Source organism: Hyperolius riggenbachi, chromosome 4 (genome assembly GCF_040937935.1).
Source record: "Hyperolius riggenbachi isolate aHypRig1 chromosome 4, aHypRig1.pri, whole genome shotgun sequence".
NCBI classification, from domain to species: domain Eukaryota; kingdom Metazoa; phylum Chordata; class Amphibia; order Anura; family Hyperoliidae; genus Hyperolius; species Hyperolius riggenbachi.
In genome coordinates this window covers 435,424,233-435,444,647 of record NC_090649.1, presented here as the reverse complement: position 1 = coordinate 435,444,647, position 20,415 = coordinate 435,424,233, and the positions used below count along the sequence as shown (strand labels likewise).

At 42.3% G+C, this 20,415-nt stretch overlaps 1 protein-coding gene across 2 annotated transcripts in view; it reads right to left on the bottom strand.

The window, feature by feature from the left end:
- Positions 1-20,415, bottom strand: part of PLCB1 (phospholipase C beta 1) — an 887,760-nt gene that overhangs the window by 256,361 nt on the left and 610,984 nt on the right. For both annotated transcript variants that reach the window (XM_068232505.1, XM_068232506.1), the window contains one exon: positions 12,878-13,035. In XM_068232505.1, the coding sequence (XP_068088606.1) occupies positions 12,878-13,035 (158 nt within the window). The remainder of the gene's footprint in view (positions 1-12,877; positions 13,036-20,415) is intronic.

Genomic DNA, 20,415 nt, shown 5'->3' with positions numbered 1-20,415 from the left:
TGCTAGCTGCCTTCTGATAGAACTTCCTACATGTATTCCATGGCCTATGTGTGTATCACGCTGATGCGTGGTAGACATAGTGATAAACAGGCCGTAGTCGCACACAGAGTCAGAGGTAACGAGGTACAAAGGAATGAGGCAAATTCGAAGTCAATAACAGGCTATGTCATGCACGTTAGTCAGATGTCAGTCGTATTGGAAGGATAAGCAATAGAGTAGTCAAGACAGGCCGAGTCAAACATGAGTATCAGATGGCAGCGGTACAAAAAGACTAGATAAGAGCAAGGTCAGGAGGCAGGCAAGAAGTCAGTACACAGATAATATACAATCAGATGTTACAATAATAAAGAATATATACAAAAATAACAAAAACTGAGTAACTGGAGTACATATATATTGTGCGTCTACACAATGTATCAATGTAGCTCAAAATCACTAGCTAGACCTAGTATCAGCGAACTGATTAGTATCAAGGCCAGTGAGCAACTGACTCACTTGGCCTAATAAACCCAAGAGGCAGAGCAGACCCAGCCCCCAGGATGCCAGCCCCTCCTGTCAGACTCGCCTCCTCAGCCTGTAAAGGCTGCTCTGCCCCACATGCGCCCGACAGGAGGAACTGCGCGTGCGAGCCCCTTGCTGCACAGTTGGAGGGATGCCGGGGACGCCTCCAGGGGACGTCGGAGGGATGACGGGGATGCCCTGAGAAGACGCGGGAGCGGAAGTCCCGCTGTTGGAGACGCCGCGGGAACCGCCGGAGGAAGGTAAGATTGTTACAGTGGGCAGTTAAATAAGTTGCAGCCTTCCTTCCCTCCTCTTCCTCTCACCTAATCAATGTGGGGTATTGTAGCACAGGTGATCACCAGTTCTTAGTTCTTTATGGTATGCTGTTACATTCTCTATTGCCTGCTCCTATCTATATATACAGCAATAGCAATAATTACAAATATTTTATAGGTAGCTCTGTACTTTCTTTTGCTAGTTTTGCTTTTGTTGCAATCTACCACTATATACAAGTGTATATTTCTAAACTCAACTATTACAAGATTTATATGCTCAATGTTTGCCTTAAAAAGTATGCATGAAACATCTTTTTCTATTGCTACCCAATAAAAAAGTTTTGAAACTAAAAATAAAAGCACTGTTGTAGATAAAAAAAAACACAAATTTTGTTTGGCTATTTCTACTGTTTATCACAAAACTTAAATTACGTTCCGGTCATATTTTATGTTGAAGATATTTGATTCTAAAATAAAGCTACCGTGTGAACTGAGAAAATAAATGTATGTTTAATGGTAAAAATCACTCTTTTTAGCTCAGGGAACAAATACTCCCTTTCACCAATTAGTGCTGCATCAGATGCCGGAGGTTTTGCACAGGAGCAAGCCCAATCGTGCACAGCAGTGCTTCACCAACACGACTTATATCTACGTCCTCGAGGCTTAGATGAAGTCACAGAGGATGTAGATATACTGTGGTGGTGGAAAAAGTGGTTAAAAGTGTAGCCACAAAAACACCTGATCCGAGATATAGTCCCCGGCATCGGAGGAAGGGAATGTTAGTAGTTGGGGCACCCCAGGTGCTGCCCCTCCTTCTAGTTACGCCCTTGTAGCACTGTTAACAGGCTCATAGAATTGTTTGGGCAGTGAGCTGACATGCAGAATTATTCTGCAAATGACCACCGTGAACAGGGCCTGAAGTGAAAGCAATACGGGGCTGCAATCTTCATTCTCTAATAAACAATGCCAGTTGCCTGATTTCTGTGCTGATGCTCAGCCTCCAATACAATTTTAAATCAGATTTTAGATCAGATTATTCAGAAGATGGTGTGTGAAAACAGAGAATCTGGTGGGCCAAATTGATCCTCAACATGATAAATGGTTGATTGGCACGGCGGATTTTCATCACAGATATGATTGGTTTAGATATGATCACAAGTCGAAATCTTTAATGCTGTGGATTGATTAAAATCGATCTGTTCTTCTGATGTGAATAATTAAATCACGTCCCGTATCATGATAACAGTGCACCTGGTGATGGCATCACGGGAGGAGGGGGGGGGGGGGGCATTACCATGATACGGGATGCCTAGAACCAGGAAGCGGGAAGGACATGCAGTATGTGGGCCCCGGGAGGTGAGTGACAGCTTTCATTGCACATTGTGATTGCGCTCAACCCCCCTCACTGTGCTCCCCTCCCTTAACACCTGCCGTTGCACCCCTGGCAATACCCCGCTGTGCCCGTCCATAAAAATGGGCATGATGAAAGCCAGGCAACTGTTATTGTATAATGCTGGGTACACACGTTGCGATTTCCCGACCGATTTGCGGGATCGATTAGATCGATTAGATTATTTCCAACATGTTCGATCGTGTTTCGATGGATACAGCCATCGATTTTGCATACTTATATGCAAAATCGATGGCTGTATCCATCGAAACACGATCGAACATGTTGGAAATAATCAAATCGATCGAATTGATCCCGCGAATCGCGTGGGAAATCGCAACGTGTGTACCCAGCATAAAATGAAGATGTCAGCCTCCATATTCCTCTCACTATGTTTAAAATGAACCCGATGTGAGAGTGAAATGGAGACTGCCAATTTTTATTACTAAAATCACTTGTTTTCTGGAAGCCCTGCTGATCTATTTGGCTGCAGTACTGTCTGAATGACCCCAGAAACAAGCATGCGTCTAATCCTGTCAGCAGGGCAGCCAGGCAACTGGTATTGCTTAAAGGGAAATAAGTATGGCAGCCTCCACATACCTCTCACCTCAGGTTCACTTTAATTTTTAAGTTTTTAATGTTCCATTTTCTCTGCTCAATGACACAGTCTTTGAAGTATGCCAGAGCTAAAATCTGCGAACTATTGTCCCTTTTTATCTCTTCCCCTCAGAAGTTGTTCTCTGCGATAGTCAGACTAGGTCACTACCTGAGGGAAACTGTCACTTGCACACCTGAATGTTCATTATTTCATGCGGAGAAAGATTTAAAAAAAAAGAACACAGCTTAATTATTTGTATGCTTGGCATACAAGGACACCCAAGGTGAAAATAAACTAATGAAATAAACGATTCTATCTATCTTCCGTCTCCTAAAAATGACTTTTTAAGATATTCCACAGTTTTATTTTATGTTTAAATCTACTTTTTAAGTTTTAACTGTTTTATTGTTTTTGCTCAATGACACATTCACTGACGTATGCCAGAGCTAAAATCTATGAACTATTGACCTTTTTTTATCTCTTTCCTGCTCTCAGAAGCCATTTTCTTCTAGGAAAGTGTTTTATAGTTGGAACTTCTTATCAGTGAGGGTCACACTGTAGTCACTTACTGTCAGAACTGAGTCAGCCACTTACATATCTGATATTTAACTTTTTCAGGCAGAGAAAGAAAAAAAGGAACACAGCATAGTTATTTGTGTGCTAGGCACTGTACATACCCATGTCTATCTCATTATGTCACATGTCACTTCGGTATCCTTTAAAGAGACACTGTAAGAAAAAAAAGTGCCCCTATGGGGTACTAACTTCTAGAGGGGGGAGGCTCTGGATCCTAGTGAGGCTTCCCCCGTCCTCTTCAGCCTCAGGCATCCAGCACTGTCAGCCCCGAACATCCGCTGGCAAGCAGCGCAGGCGCAGTAGGGGCTTCAGCACATTGCATTATGTATCTATTTGCGCTCCTGTGCAGGCGCAGTACAAGCTTCCCCTCAGGCTCCAGTGGAAATAGCCGAGCCAAATTAGGTCCACTGTCCTGCGCAGGTGCGAGTCGCCTCTGCAGTAGAGCGGACTCGTTCAGCCCCGGCTATTTCCGCTGGAGACCGAGAGGAAGCTTGTACTGTGTCTGCGCAGGAGCACAGATGGGCAGATATTGGGGGGCTGCCAGCGCTGATTCTCTGGAGAGAATGGGGAAAGTATCATTATTAGGATCCAGAGGCTTCCCCCTCCTGAGGTAAGTACCCCCAGGGGCACTTTTCCTTATTACAGGTTTACTTTTCTTTAAAGAGATTTTGAAGCAACAAGCGGCATGATGAGATAAGCATAGGTGGACACAGTTCCAACCCTACTTAGAACTGGCCTGTATTCCCTTTTGTATTCTTTTTTGTAAAAGTTACTAAACCCGTGTTTTATCCCACCCACGATGATCACAAACAACAGGCAATAAAAAAATTGAACATGAACTGGTTGACACAGTATGTAAAGCACCACTGAAAAATATGTCAGCTCTGTACCAACACAGAATAAAACTAATGGTATGTAGTGGTACAGCTCTCTAATAAGGTTGTCAGGATGAGGACTACGACTTCGCAGAATACTAAACAAATGGCATGAGCTGGTCCGCTGCATAGCTTCGTCATAAAGCGTACGGGGGAGAGCTGAGTCACTCTTGGATGACTCACCAGCATTCACTGTTAGTTAATCTGTTAACACAGCAAGGCGGTAAACCGACATCAAGGGACCTGTTTAAAAAAATCGTAATTGGCCCTTCAAATGGATTCTTTCCTCTGTACACCATTCACCTGTCATCATCACCCGTCTAATACAGGCAGAAGTATGTCAGGTGGATGAACGGCAGAGTGCTCAGAAATGTGAGCTAAATCCCACGACTTCCTCACCTTTGCTTCAGTGATGTCTGGTTTACAGTCGCAAGTTAAACACTGTATTGCTGTAACTGGCCACAAGAGGGCAGTTTCCCTGCAACTTCATTTCCATAACATATTGAAATAACTACGCTAACTTCCAAGGTGCATAACAGTAGCAGCAAACTAATAGCTACAAAAAGCGTTTTCACAATGTGATAAATAAGCCACAGTTCAGTCTGTTAGAATGAATGCAGATGGCACTTCACCAGTAGAAAGGAGGAGTAACAGTTCAAAGTCTATGGCCTCAATTCACTAAGCTTAAAGGGAACAAGAGAGGAAGCACCCTTGTGTATTTTACCATGTATATCAGTAAGAACATTAGAGAAAACACTTACCATGCTCTCTGTTTCATCCTCACTGCTAAGTGTCTGTTAACAGCAGTCACAAGAATCCCAGACTGAGCAATTAAATCTGGCTTTGCTGGGAATGATTATTGCTGAGTCATTATAGCAAAGCCACAAGGGGGCAGACTTGGGCTTGAAATAACACCACAGAAGACAGATTTAGCTATAATCTTTCTGTAGCAAAGCTAGACGGAGCAGCCTGACTTCTCAGTCGGGGATTCTTATCAGACGTGATAACAGTCAGATTACACAGAGAACAATGAAACAAAGGGCAGATTAGGTGTTTACTGTCATGTTCCCACTGATTTATAAGGTAAAATACAAGAGGGTGCTTCATCTCTGGTTCTCTTTAACTCCTGTCTTTAATAACTCTTCTGAGCTGTTTTACAGTTATCACCATGGTGATATAATTGTGATAACTGTAAAACAGCTCAGAAGAGTTATTAAAGACAGGAGTTAAGCTTAGTGAATTAAGGCCATTATCTGCTTTCTGTAAGATAAAAGCAATCACTGCTATTATTGTTATTATGTATATAGCACCAGGATAGTGTACTGGTTAAGGCATACATGTCAAACTCCGGCCCTCGGAGCCATCAGATTTGGCCCTCAGGTGGTTTTCCACTTTGCATTATGTTTAGCCCACACTCCAGACCATCAGAGTAGCTACAGTATATTGGAGGGTAAGCCCTAGATCACCGGGTAAGCAATATGGGGAGAAGGACAACACTAGATACCAAGGAACTGTATAGGAGATGGAAGGGGGCCACTGGACACCAGGAAACTGTATAGAGGAAGGAGGGGGCCACTAGACACCAGGAAACTGTATAGGGGAAGGAGGGGGCCACTAGACACTAGGAAACTGTATTGGGGAGGGAGTACCACTAAACATCAAATAATTGTATAGATGAGGGAGGGAGGGAGGACCACTAAACATCAGGGAACTGTATATGGGATGGAGCGAGGCTATTAGACACCAGGGAACTTTATAAAGGGAGGAAGGTGGCCAGTAGACTTTGAGGTTGGCCCGCGACTTGGTCCCTAAACTCAATTTCGGCGCACTTTGTATTTGAGTTCGACATCCCTGCATTAAGGGCTACGCCTCTGACACAGGAGATATGGGTTCAATTCTCAGCTCTTCCTGTTTAGTAAGCCAGCACCTATTCAGTAAGGAGTCCTTGGGCTAGACTCTCTAACACTGCTTCTGCCTACAGAGCATGTCCTAGTGGCTGCAGCTCTGACGCTTTGAGTCCGCCAGGAGAAAAGCACACTATAAATGTTATTTATCTTGTCTTCTGCAGCGCTGCAAAGGTTACAAAACAAATAGTGGGGAGCATAGATACATGAGTAGTTCAACACAATTTACAATCAGGACATCTAGCAACACAGGGCCAAATACTGTACATGTCCAGTTGATGTGTGGTTTGAAACTTCTCTAGTACTGGTGGAACATGTTCATTTGATTAAAGTACAACATATACATGAAACACTAGGGAGAGGGGCATAATAACTATAGTTTGCTGGGAGAGAGTTCCAAAGGAGAGGTGACACTTGTAAGAAGTCCTGGATGCGAGATAAAGCGGAGTTGACCAAGCTGGAGGACAGGGGGGTCTCATGGGAGGAGCGAAGGTTTCAGGAGGTATGGTATCTGGAGATTGATGACAAAAAATGTATGGAGGGAACAGCTTATAAAGAGCTTTGTATGACAGAGCTAGGAGTCAAATTATCTATGTATTTTTAGCGTGTACTTAAGACGGGGGAAGGAGGGGTATAACAAAATTATACATAAATGGGGCTTCCTCCAGCCCCCTCCAGGCTGATTGCTCCCTCATTGTCCTCCAGCACCACCTGGATCCTCTGCAATTTGGCCTGGAACGTCCTTCAGTCAGGGGCCATTTGGCGGAGCCCGGCTACACGCTCCCCCATCGCACTCCTGTGGCTGGGAGTGTTCTGTTCAGTAGTCAGGGGCGTAACAATAGACCCTTGCAAGGGATGCAGCGTAGGGGCCCCAGAAACCACTGGGTGCCCTGTTTGGGAGTAGTTTCTTTTTCCTGTCCTGCGAGACTGACAACTAAGGGCAAGGAGAGAAAAAAAAGCTTCCTGCTCTCTACACAATTGTTCTAATGACTGCATCTGCTCAGCCACTAATAAGCAAAAATACAAAGTTTTGTAGACAAATGTTTGTAGACGGTCCCCATTCAGTGTGCAGCAGGGTCTTGTGTACAGCGCGGTTTTACCCCCAGCCTCTCTACCCCTCCCCAAGTGCTGTGTACTATAGCGATAGAAGTCTGCAGAGCCAGTTCTTAAGATATCCTACAGTTTTATTTTATATTTGAATCTAGTTTTTAAGTATTTACTATTTCCTTGTTTCTCCTCAATGACACCTTCGCTGAAGTATGCCAGAGTTCAAATCTATGAATTATTGGCACTTTTTCTCTTTTTCCTGCTCTCAGAAGCCATTTACAGACAGGTAAGTATTTTATGGCTGTAATTACTTGTTAGTAGGGGTTATGCTATAGTCTGACCCAGTCCAACCCGGTCCCAAACCAGACAGAAACTGTCACTTGCATTCCTGATGTCTAACTCTTTCAGCCAGAGAAAGAAAAAAAGGAGCACAGCCTAGTTATTGTGTACCTGGTACTATACATACACATGTCTCTCTCATCATGTCACATGTCCTTTAAAGGTTATCTGGGACAAAAAGGACTGTAAGAATGGGGGAGCAGGCATGTACAGGGAGCAGTCCTCATGCCCACCACTCCCCCGGTTCACCATCCTCCTCTGTCCTCTCCTAAAAGCCAGCAGAAGCTGCTTCCAGGTCGGCATTAGTGCACAAGCACTAAGCCCTCATTGATAATCAATGACGTGTGCCACCGTCGGATATTATTTAAAGGCCTCGGATATCCTTTAAGGGCCAGGAGGGGTTAATGGCTGAAATATTTTTTGCAGTTATCCTTTAAAGGCCTCGGATAACCTTTAAGGGACAGGAGTTTTTTTTTAGCTGCAATACTTTATGCAGTGCAGTCATTAACCCTTTCTGGTCTCCAAGTGCAGCCGTTAATTTTACTGGGTAGACTTATACTTGAGTCGATAATAAAAAAAAAAGCTTAAGAGGTTCAATTGCTGAAATTGACTTATACACGAGGTCAACTTATAATAAAGGATATATGGTAGTTCATACCCCCATCTACAGGCTGCAGTGGGAATACTCCTCTATATGCCATTTTTATTTGAATAAAAATACAATCTATTTTTAGCCTATAATATAAGAAGAAAAAAAATTACAAAAAAAATCACATGGCTTTTATAAGAGTTATAGGATTCCTCAACTGATTCAAATTGCAGCAATACACAATAAATGCTTGTAATAAACAATCACAGAGAGACCAATGGAGCATGAATCACACAGCCTAATGCGGAGTTCACAAGGAAGGTCACACAATCATCTATAATAAATGGCTCCACAGTGCCGATTCCTCCTGGATAGTTTAATAAGTGTCACAAAACACATGACGAATCAGTAAATCTCAACGCCGTTCCTCAAGGTTCCAATTATGTTTGAAGCAAGAGGCCATAATGATATTTGAAATTCGCAATATATTGCTTTATATTAGCAAGTGATATTTCCTCAGTAATTTCAGACAGGACTCATTTTTTTCCCTTAAGGATCTGCTTTCACTATCGCGAAAAAAAGTAGACAGTTAAAATCTGAGAGAACTGACAGGTTTTGGGCCAGTCCATCTCCTCATGGGGGATTCTCAGGGTTTCCTTTGTTTTGAACAGCATTTCCTGAACAGCAGTTGCAAAGTCTAAGGGCTCGTTTCCACTATCGCGAATCCGCATGCGTCCAACGCATGCCGATTCGCACATGATATGCAAGTGGATGGGCCTGTTTCCACTGTTGCGTTGGTGATGCGCGTTTTTTTCAGCGGTGAAAAAACGCACAAAAGAGCCAGCGATTTCGCCTGAGAGTGGAATGCATGCGAATCGCATGCAATGTATTTAATAGGGAAATCGCATGCGTTTTCCCCATGCGTTTTTTGCCGCGAATTCGCATGCGAATTCGCATAGGTACGATGTAAATTCACACAGGCAGTGACATGGTTAAAATCGCATATACCCTCACCTATGCGAATTCGCATGCGAATTCGCGGCAAAAAACGCATGGGGAATCGCATCCGCATGCTATTTTATCAGCGGTGGAATCCAGACGATTCCGCACCGCTACAGTGGAAACGAGCCCTAAGGCAGGGGTCACACTTGTTGGCTTTCGTGCGCGTTTTCTGCACAGAAAAACTGTTTTCAACTGAGAACTCATGTTAATCAATGAGCTAGGTCACATTTGAATGCAGATTTCGCGCGCAGAAAAAAAACTGACATATTGCGCAATTTGTCAGTTTTCTCTATAAATTACATTAGCTGTTGTAAGGTAGAGGTCACACTTGTCTTTGGCAGGGAACACACTTGACTTTCAGTTTTCCGCGCGCGTTTTTCTGCATACTTTTTCTGCACACTAAGTGTGTTTCCATGCAGGAAAACGCGCGCGTTTTTTCACAGCAGCTGATGTAATTGATACAGTAAACTGCCAAAATGTGCAGAATCAGGATGCAGAATGTCAGTTTTTTTTCTGCGCGCGAACAACACAGTAAGTGTGCACTAGCACATTGATTAACATGAGTTCTCAGTTTTTCTGTGCAGAAAACAGTCAAGTGTGTTCCCTGCCACTGACAAAATAGTGTGCAAGTGAGTAGGGAGGCTGGCTGGTATCTTACTATATTGGCAGTTAAACTGCTGTTCTGGAAATGAAACAAAGAAAACCCTGAGAATCCCCTATGAGGAGATGGACTGGCCCAAAACCTGTCGGTTCTGTCAGATTTTAACTGCCTCTTTTTGTGATAATGGTCCTTTTAGAATCTTACAGGCGCTGAAACTGACACTAAACCGCTGCTTGCTGGAAATAACCGCCACTGTGGAAGGTGCCATTAGCAGCAGAATTTCAGTGTTCCGGGACAGATTTTGCAGTTCAGACTCCACATGCAGAAAACCTGATACTGCAGTGAAATTTGAGGTACCGATTTTGCAATGAAAGTCTATGGTGCTGATTTTCCATGTTAATTGTAAAGCCCTGAAGCCCGATACAGTTACCAAATTTACAGTGTATATCTTATTTCCTACTTTGTGTGGATTGGTATTCCTCAGGTGAGGTGTTCTAACTTTCCTGGAGAATACCAGCCTGTATGGGGGAAAATGGGTTAACAGAGCTTGGGAAGGGGGACCCCATGATGTCCACTTTAATAATGAAATATTTTTATCTTTGGGCTCCAATAAGACCAGGGTTACGCCAGCAAGAGGCATTCAGCCAGTGGAATCATACTGCAGGCAGAACATCAGGACAGGTAAGTATTTCTGGGTAGGTGAAGGCATCAGAGCTTGTACCCACTAGACACACAATGTAGTGGTTTACTGAACGCATGCGATTGCGCAGTCATGTGCTTTCTCATAAAAAGCCTGTGATCTGATTCCCTCTTGTGCATTCTATTTTCTCTCATAATGCAAACACATTGGCACCTTAAAGTGTACTCGAGGAGACATGTGACAGGATGAGATAAACAGGTGTATATAGAGGGCAAAACATATTAATAACTATGCTGTTTTACTTGTTTTATTTTGCTGCCTGAAAGAGTTAATATCCAGGCATGGAAGTGACAGCTTCTGTCTTGTCAGTACCTTGTCGGGAATACAGTAAACATCACTTACAAGCAAATTACAGCCATAAAGGTTTACCTGGCAGAATACAACTTCCGAGGACAGGCAAGCGATAGAAAAAATAGTTCATATAGTTTAATTTAGGGACCCTTGAAGTGTACCAAAGAAGAAAATAACTAAAGATTTGATACTTACCTGGGGCTTCTTTCAGCCCCATAAGCTCGCCTGAGTCCCACGCCATCCTCCTGCGGTCTGCCGTTCAGTCGCGTCCAGTCTGCATGCAGAGGTCCGACTGTAGACACAAGTCCGACATAAGACAAGCTTATGTGGCTGGAGGAAGCCCCGGGTAATTGTATAAAATCTTTATTTATTTTCATCTCTGGTTCACTTTAATAGGCTGCCACTGAGCAGAGTCAACAAAACATTAATCAACTTTGTAAATGTTTAAATACAAAATTAAACCATGGCATATATGTATAAAAAAAGTCATTTTTAGGAGTAGGAGGATAAATACAATTGTATATCTTATTAGTTTATGTTCACTTTAAGCATTTCACTTACTTGAGGCTTCTTTAAATGGCCAACTGTAAAAGTATCACATGCAAGCCTTCTGTAAGCTTGCATAAAAACTTTTAATAAGATTTTTGAGTTGACAATTTTTTACCCCTGAATCCGGTGGTGCATACTACGTATGTCAGGAAGCAATGAATGCCCAATACGCACCGCTGGGTTCTGCGGTTGTGCCTGTCTCCTGGTGGGGTTCTTGATAGGGAAACAACGCTAACTAACTAACTATCTAGGAATTGGCATTAAAACTATTGCTCCCATGGGAGCTGCAGACAGTGCTGGTTCTAGACTTTTTGCTGCATGAGGCAAACTTGTGAGGATGGTTCCCCCCCCCCAAATTATAATGATCGCACAGCACCCGACAATTTGCACCGCACGTTATAGCTGCGGTGAGCCCCCCAAAAAACACCCTCAGTATAGGAAGGCAGCCAGTTATAGGTGCCCCCAGTATTGGTAGCTCGGTACAGTTGCCCCTAGTATAGGTTAGCCAGGTACAGTTGCCCCCAGTATAGGTTGGCCAGGCACTCTCTTAACTTCCTGTTTCTGCCTGGTGCTTCCCCAGGACTTCTGGGGAAGTCACCTCATTTGGCATCATGGGCGAACCGGGCCTGGCTGCAGAAGAAATAGACTCACTGATCCACCTTCACTGTTTCACTCCCACAGGTAGATTATTCTTGTTTTCTTTCAAACACCTGCAGATTTCCTGCCCTGATATCGTTCCAGTATCCAGGGCCCTTTCTTTTGTTTTTTACATTTAAGCCCATCCAAGGAGTGCCTCAACCCGCGTACGTTAAAAAAGGGCGCCGGGAAAAAAGGGCGCAGGGTTTTAAACGATAAGCATGAATAACGTTTAAAAAAAATTGTGCTATATTTCGTTTAAAAATAATGTTTTATAAAGTTATAAATCATGAAATAATGTGTATGAAATTGGCAATTGTAAAAACGTTAATCTTCCCTGTTTAAAAAGTGAAATTTATAATAACGTTTTATAAAACATTAATAAGAATGTTACTAAAGCTATACCTAACCCTACTCTCACACAGAACCCTCCCTGTACCTATCCCTAACCCCTAGACCCCCCTGGTGGTGCCTAAACCTAAGATCCCACTGGTGGTGCCTAAACCTAAGACCCCCTGGTGGTGCCTAAACCTAAGACCCCCCTGGTGGTGCCTAAACCTAAGACCCCCCTGGTAGTGCCTAAACCTAAGACCCACCTGGTGGTGCCTAAACCTAAGACCCCCCTGGTAATGCCTAAACCTAAGACCCCCCTGTGATAAGCATTAATAACATTTTTAAAAAATATTGTGCGGTTTTTTGTTTAAAAATAATGTTTTAAAAAAATATTGTACTGTTTTTCATTTAAAAATAATGTTTAAAAAATTATAAATCATTAAATAATGTGTAATCATGAGAAGCAGTTATAAAACATTAAAAGTCTCCGGGCGCCGCTTTTAAAACGTTATTTTTCTCCAGCGCCCTTTTTTCCTGTTGGGCGCCCATTAAACGATATTTATTATGGCAGTGAATGTCCACCTGCCTCATGCGCCCAAATTTCCTGTTTCCCCTCAACCCTGTCATTAGAAAACATAACTTCAGAACACAGCTGGACATCAGTCTTGTACCTTAAATAATATTTCAGTAGTCATGGTGAATCCGTGCGTAATGACCGGCTCCTCCTCTGCTGTCCTTCCCTTCCAGCAGTCCAGTTCAACACAGCGGCAGCCAGCCAGAAGCACTTGCCGATACATCTCTACTGAGGAGTTCCCAGCCAGCTGCCCCGCTGGAACATAGCAAGGGAAACACAAGATTATTGATTCACCAAAGTGACTACAATTCATTACTGCAAAGTGGCTACCATTTATTACTGCCATTGTCATTTTACATTTTCTAGGATCGTAGATTCATACGATGAAACAGGTACTATTGGAAAGCGCACATAACAATAACTCAGGATTACAAAGAACTAAATTTAGGCACATTTTAAAGGACACCTGAAGTTAAAAGGATATGGAGGCTTCCCTGTTTATTTACTTTTATCCTCCTTAGCGGTAACCCCGAGTCAGGCTCGGGCAGGAAATCCGCAGCACAGAGCGGTAACCCAAGGCTGACTGTTGGTAACCATCAGGAGGAATATATAGAGAACAGCGGGCATTAGTAACTTACCTCCCCCAGGATCCAGACACTGGCAGCCATTCTTCTTCTAGTCCTCAGAGGCTCTTGATCCCTCTGTTGAGATCACTGTCTGTCTTCATAACTACATACGGCAATCTCACTATAAGGGTAGAGCGCCACCGTTGAACGGAGGGAGAATTGCAGCGCTGGATCCAGGGAAGGCGAGTAATGTGCAGCACTGCCACAGATCTATTTAGCGGTATTATTTTTTTTCCTGCTTTTAGGGTCTTGTGCTAAGCTTGTGAAAAAATTACACCGCTTTTATACCCTAAAATCCGGAAGTAATGATACCGCCAGGGAGGTTAAACAATACCAGTTGCCTGGAATCCCACTGATCTTCAATGCATCAGTTGTGTTTGAATCACACACCTGCAACATGCATGCGGCTTCCCCAGTTAGATGTTTGTCAGAAACAGCTGATCAGGATGCTTGTAAACACTCTATGGCTACAAGTATTAGAGGCAGAGGATCAGCCGGTCAGCCAGGCAATGTGCATTGTTTAAAAGGAAATAAACATGTCAGCCTCCATATCCCTCTCACTTCATGTATCCTTTAAAGGGGTTCTTTCGCGAAAAAAGTAGGCAGTTAAGAAAATGTGACAGATGACAGGTTTTGGGCCAGTCCATCTTTTTAAGGGGGATTCTCTGGGCTTTCTTTTTTTTCAACAGCATTTCCTGAACAGCAGTTTAACTGCCAAAATAGCAAGATACCAGCCGGCCTCCCTAATCACTTGCACACTATTATGTCAGTTACATTTTGCAACTGTTGTTCAGGAAATGCTGTTGAAAACAAAGAAAGCCCAGAGAATCCCCCTTAAAAAGATGGACTGGCCCAAAACCTGTCATCTGTCACATTTTTTAACTGCCTACTTTTTTCGCGAAAGAACCCCTTTAAAGGGGCACTACAGTGAAAAACTGTAAAATTTTAAATATGTGCAAACATATACAAATAAAAAGTACATTTTTTTCCAGAGTAAAATGAGCCATAAATGACTTTTCTCCTATGTTTTTGTCACTTACAGTAGGCAGTAGAAATCTGACAGAAGTGACAGGTTTTGGACTAGTCCATCTCTTCATAGGGGATTCTCAGCAAAGCTTTTATTCTTTATAAAGATATTCCCTAAAAAGGTTTTAAACAATGATGCTGGCCAGCTTCCCTGCTCCCTACACAGTTTTTTGTCAGTTGGACAGAGCAACAGCCATTTACCAAGTGCTTTTGAAAATAAATATATCCCTGAGAATCCCCTACAAAAAGATGGACTAGCCCAAAACCTGTCACTTCTGTCAGATTTCTACTACCTACTGTAAGTGACAGCAACATAGGAGAAAAGTAATTTATGGCTCATTTTACTCTGCAAAAAATGTACTTCTTATTTGTATATGTTTGCACATATTTTAAATTTTACAGTTTTTCACTGTAGTGCCCCTTTAAATACAAACTTGTAGCATCGTACGCTATCCTCAGACTGCCAGTGAGAATGTAATGTCATACAACTAAGGTTTTAAGACTTTAGTCCACCCTGTATGGTGGAAAGGATGCTCTGTTAATTTCGAATATTTGTATTATATAAAAAATTATAGCACACACCCTAACCTTATACAGTAGGTAAGCACCTAGAAAACATGTGGTCTACAAGCAGAAAAAGGATTACCACGAAATGGGGCCCTAGCCACGATAGCAGTTTTGGCCCAGCGCTGATGATCACCTGGCTTTTTTTCGTTAGATTTGGTTGGGGCTAGCATCCAGCAGGGGGCCCTAGACTCTCTACAGGCCCTAGGCATCTGCCTAGGACTTCCTTTGTGTATGATCCAGCTCAGTCTACAAGCATATAAGCCCCTGCTGATATCAATCAGCATACCAGCTAAAAAGCTCCATGGTGGAGCTTTTTAGCTGGTATGCTGATTGATATCAGCAGGGGCTTATATGCTTGCTGATGATGAGAAGCACAGAACCTGTCATGGCTACATGGACATTGCTGAAAATTATTGAAACTAGGAAAAAATCTTACTAAAGGCGCTGCGATCATTCTAAGGGTGGCCACACACGATACAATAAAATGATCCGATTTTACGGCAATTCGATTAAAAACGATCGGATCTCCCAAAAAAATCGAAAGCTTTTTTTTCATTCGACTGAAAAATCCGATCGGATTTCTTGTTTTTTTCGATTTTAATTAATCTGGAATGCCAGATATTTTTCTTCAATCTTTCTAAAGATTGTATGGGGTGTGTTAGATTGTCAATTTATTAATATACACACCCTAGCAATTTTCTTTGATTTTCCAATAATTTTTATCATAATTGGGGGAAAAAATGAACATACGTGTGTGGTACATCGGTCATATTTTTGAAATGTTACAATCAGTCAGAAAAATTGATTGCAATTCCTAAATTGAACAGATATTTAAAAAATTGTATGGTGTGTGGCCACCTTAATTCTTGCAATAGTCCATTATGACCAAGGTAAGAGGTGCAAGATTTTGCACACACAAAGGAGGCGTACATTTAAAAATGATGCATGTTGCAATTTGGGCGCAAGAAATTGTGGATAGTAGACTATTGGGAAAAAAATAAGAGAATTTTTATTGAAAGTTTTCAAATAACATCCACAAAACAACAACAAAAAGAAGAAACATCTCCATGTGCACCAGAGAGTATCAGCGGAGGGTACAATTCAATTATATGCTGTAACTGGTGAACACCGCTCTACTCCACACGTTCGCTGCAGTGCTGGACCTGGGCAGCAAGTCCACAATCATCAAGAAAGGAAAAGGTGTTCCGCACTTGTCAGCACGACAAACTTTATTAATGGACCTATCCAATAACACCTACAGCAGACATCAAGGCTGACATGTTTCGTACGTCAGTGCTTACTCATAGCCATATTGGCTATGAGTAGGACTGACGTCCGAAACATGTCAGCCTTGATGTCTGCTGTAGGTGTTATTGGATACATCCATTAATAAAGTTTGTCGTGCTGAAAAGTGCGGACCACCTTTTCCTTTCTCAATTATATGCTATAACAAATCAGTGTTTCATAATTTAGTAAAGGTAACCACATAACCAGCATAGTGTACAATACAAGAATTAGTCATATATCAGGGCAAATCATATGTACCTTTCAGGGTATGCTATAAGTAGGGCTTATGATGTAGATCTTGAACCATGACTGTGATATCCAGGTGAGGAACCACTGCGTCAGAAGAGCCAACCCAAATCCCCCATACCTTTTCAAACTTAGAGAACTGAGCTCTGGATTGGTAAGTTAATTTATATAATGGTAGATCTTTGTTGACCATATCAATCCACTCTCTCACTGTGGGGACAGAATTTAACTTCCACTTTGACGTCAGCATTTTCCTAGCATAAAACAGAACTATGCGGATCAGTGTTTTTTGGGGGGGATTTTCCGCATACCAGATCTCCCAGCATACTCAACATACACGCTTGATATGATAATACTACCGGTAGGTGAAGTTTAGAGGTAAGGAAGTGAACCACTGATTTCCAATATGTCTGCACCTGTGCACAGAACCACACATAGTGAAGAAAATTGGCATTTGGAGCATTACATTTAGAACATAGACTGGTATGAACCTTTTCCATTTTAGCTAGCTGAATTGACGAGAGATAAGCATGGTGTAGCCATTTGATCTGTATGACTCTGTCCTGAGAGGCTATAATTGTTTTGTGATAAGTTTCTTGAAATTCTTTCCACTCTGAGTCAGAGATACTAATGCCCTCGATCTGCCATTTTTCTTTAAAGGAGTTATGTTTAGTTTTTTAGACTATTGGAAATCTACCTAGATTTAAAGGAACCCTATCAATTAACATATTTTTTTCAATTAAGATAGGAAATGTTTAGGAAGTGCTGCTAAGTTTATACTTTTGAATCCTTATCTCTTTGTTTACTGTTATCTATTTCCTTTCACATTTTTCTGAGATTCTGATGCTAGAGTGAGCCATGAGGGGAGGGGGAATTCCCTCACAGTGTATCTGTTAACCCTGTGAGTGCAGAGAGCTCAGTCAGAGACAGACAGAGATTTCTCTCACAGAGAGCAGAGGAAATGTATCTTATGTGCAACATAAACATCTGCAATTATGTGCGTGTGAAACCTGATAGGCTTTCGTTTTCATATAACTGCTTCATTATTACACTGTTCTTAGCATGTCAGACTGCAGAGATTCATTCCTTTGCAAATGAAACATTCCAAATGTAGCTAAAATCTACACACAATGAATTACAGCTTTTGCCTCTGATATTAACATGAAAAGTAGGACAATGTTTACAATGTTTACACAGTTATTTAGACATTATTTGTACATTGTCATTTTAGAACACTTGGGTATTGATAGTATTCCTATTTTATTATCATCAGTTATCGCTAGTAGAATATCAGAAACATTGCCAATATTCTACTATTAGCCTGTCTCAACCTATCCTCACACTAAATTTCCTCCATCTATGCCAAACACAAACCTACCCCCTACCTACACCTATCACTATTCTGCCCCTTACCTATGCCCCCTACCTAAACCTATAGGAATTACAGCTATAGCTGCGCTCAGTGAGTAACTTTCGGCACCATCAGAAGACGGAACTTAAAGAGAAACTCCGACCAAGAATTGAACTATATCCCAATCAGTAGCTGATACCCCCTTTTACATGAGAAATCTATTCCTTTTCACAAACAGACCATCAGGGGGTGCTGTATGGCTGATATTGTGGTGAAACCCCTCCCACAAAGAAATTCTGAGTAGGTACTCTTGGCAGTTTCCTGTCTGTGAACCGTGTTGCATTGTGGGAAATAGCTGTTTACAGCTGTTTCCAACTGCTAAAACAGCAAGCAGCAGCTACATCACCTGCCAACAGTAAAAATGTCACCATGTGATAAATGTCAGACTATAAATCAGGGATTTAAAATATTTTACAATGGGCAAACACTGACTAAATCATTTATACATAATTATTGTAAAAATGAAGCAGTTTTTTATTACATTATTTTTACTGGAGTTCCTCTTTAAGTTACCTTTAAAAAACTAATTCCGCCGCCAGCTAAAGCTGAAAGCCGTATTGCATCATTCCCCACCATCCACGTGGACCTGGAGGAGGAATAGTAATTAACGCCGCCGGGACTTGTGCAGGAGCAGGATCAGCCATATACCGGCTGTATCCTGCTCCCAAATCTCCCAGCGGCTATCTCATAGGTATGCGAATACGGACGTGAAAATTTGCATTTGAATGCGATTCTTCACATTCTATACAACAAATTGGATACAGCATGTGGAAATATAGAACAGGCCGTCAGTTTTCACTCATACAATTTCATACAAAAATTTGCATGAAATGGAAACTAGCCCATTCACAATAATTGGTTTTCATACACATGCAAATTTTCAAAATTCATGGAAAAATCACACAAGTGGAAACCTAGCCTCAATGTTCTGTGTCTTGTCTTGTACCTAGCAGCCTACACAGCTCCGACCTCTAATCGAGTATGTCACTAAATCCTTTTACCTAGTAATCCCCACACACACCTCCCCCACATCCTATTTCCTTAACCAGATTACAGGCGCTGGGTGGATTTAGGCACATTTTTAATAACGGCTTGCCATGTTGCATTCACCAAATCCCAGCTATAATTACCATCTGGTAGATGGAATACATAAGCAGGTTTTCCTGCTTATGTAGAAGACCAAAAAAATGTATTTCCGACAATATTCAAATGCATGTTTCACACCTATTCATGCCATTACATCCCAGCTGTCTGTTATTTGCCGGCTGCATGTAAAACATGTTTCACCAATAACTTGGGAGCGTTCTGTCCCACATTTCGTTCTTCAGACGGGCTGGGAAGTGAGTTTCTGAGTGTCCGCTAGAATGAGAACAGATTACTCTGGGCACTATTGCTCTGGGCAGTTGGCTGATAGTGTAATGGTTAAGGGTTCTGCCTCTGACACAGGAGACCAGGGTTCGAATCTCGGCTCTGCCTGTTCAGTAAGCCAGCACTAATTCAGTAGGAGACCTTTGGCAAGTCTCCCTTACACTGCTACTGCCAATAGAGCGCGCCCTAGTGGCTGCAGCTCTGGCGCTTTGAGTCCGAAAGGAGAAAAGCGCAATATAAATATTTGTCTTGTCTTGTCTTGACTATTGGGGTTTGGGAACTTCGCTGCAGAATAAAAGGAAGCAGGTTCTGCTGAGCAATCGGGACAATAGTTATTCTGCAGAGGCAAATCAGTGAGCGTAATGGAGGTTGCCTGTCACAGCTCTGCTCACTGGCCTGTGACTCAATGGACAAACTGCCTACTGCTATGGCTCTGTGAAATGAGAAATAAGACAATAGTTCTGTCTGTGGAGGAGGAATCTTGGCAGCCAAAGCATGTTTCATGTTCTGCTCTGTTCCAAAATTCTGGTATGAGAAAATAAATAAATTACAGGCAATTTGAACACGGTGGAAGCAAGATTCTCAACCATTTTAGAAGTTAAAGTAACCATTCCACATTTTCAAACAGAATGAAATTATCGTTGATGTTTTTTTTTTTTTAAAGCCTAAATTCAGGTATATTTAAAGTGGACCAGAACTCTTGCACAGTACTGAAGGAAAATGTAGAGAACTGCACCCTCTATATGTATAGAGAGTTTTCTCCTGTCTAATAGTGTTGTCCGGATCATGAACGATTCGGATCATTGATCCGAATCTATTTTGTGAGTCGAATCATCCGAATCATCAAAATGAGTGATTCGGATCACAAAAGGGGCGGGGCCAGGAGCGACACGCCCCCTCTCAGCGGGCAGCGGGGTCCTGGAAGCAGAGCCGAGACGGATCGCTCTGTTGGAGGGGAGCCAGCCTTGCAGGGAGACAGGTAGATGAGAGAGAGGGGACATGGGTGCCACTGCCAGATATGTGTAGAGCACACATACTGGCTATAATGTGCTGCTCATTATAGGCTGTCTGTTCCGTAGTTGTGCACAGTGATCACATTGGAAG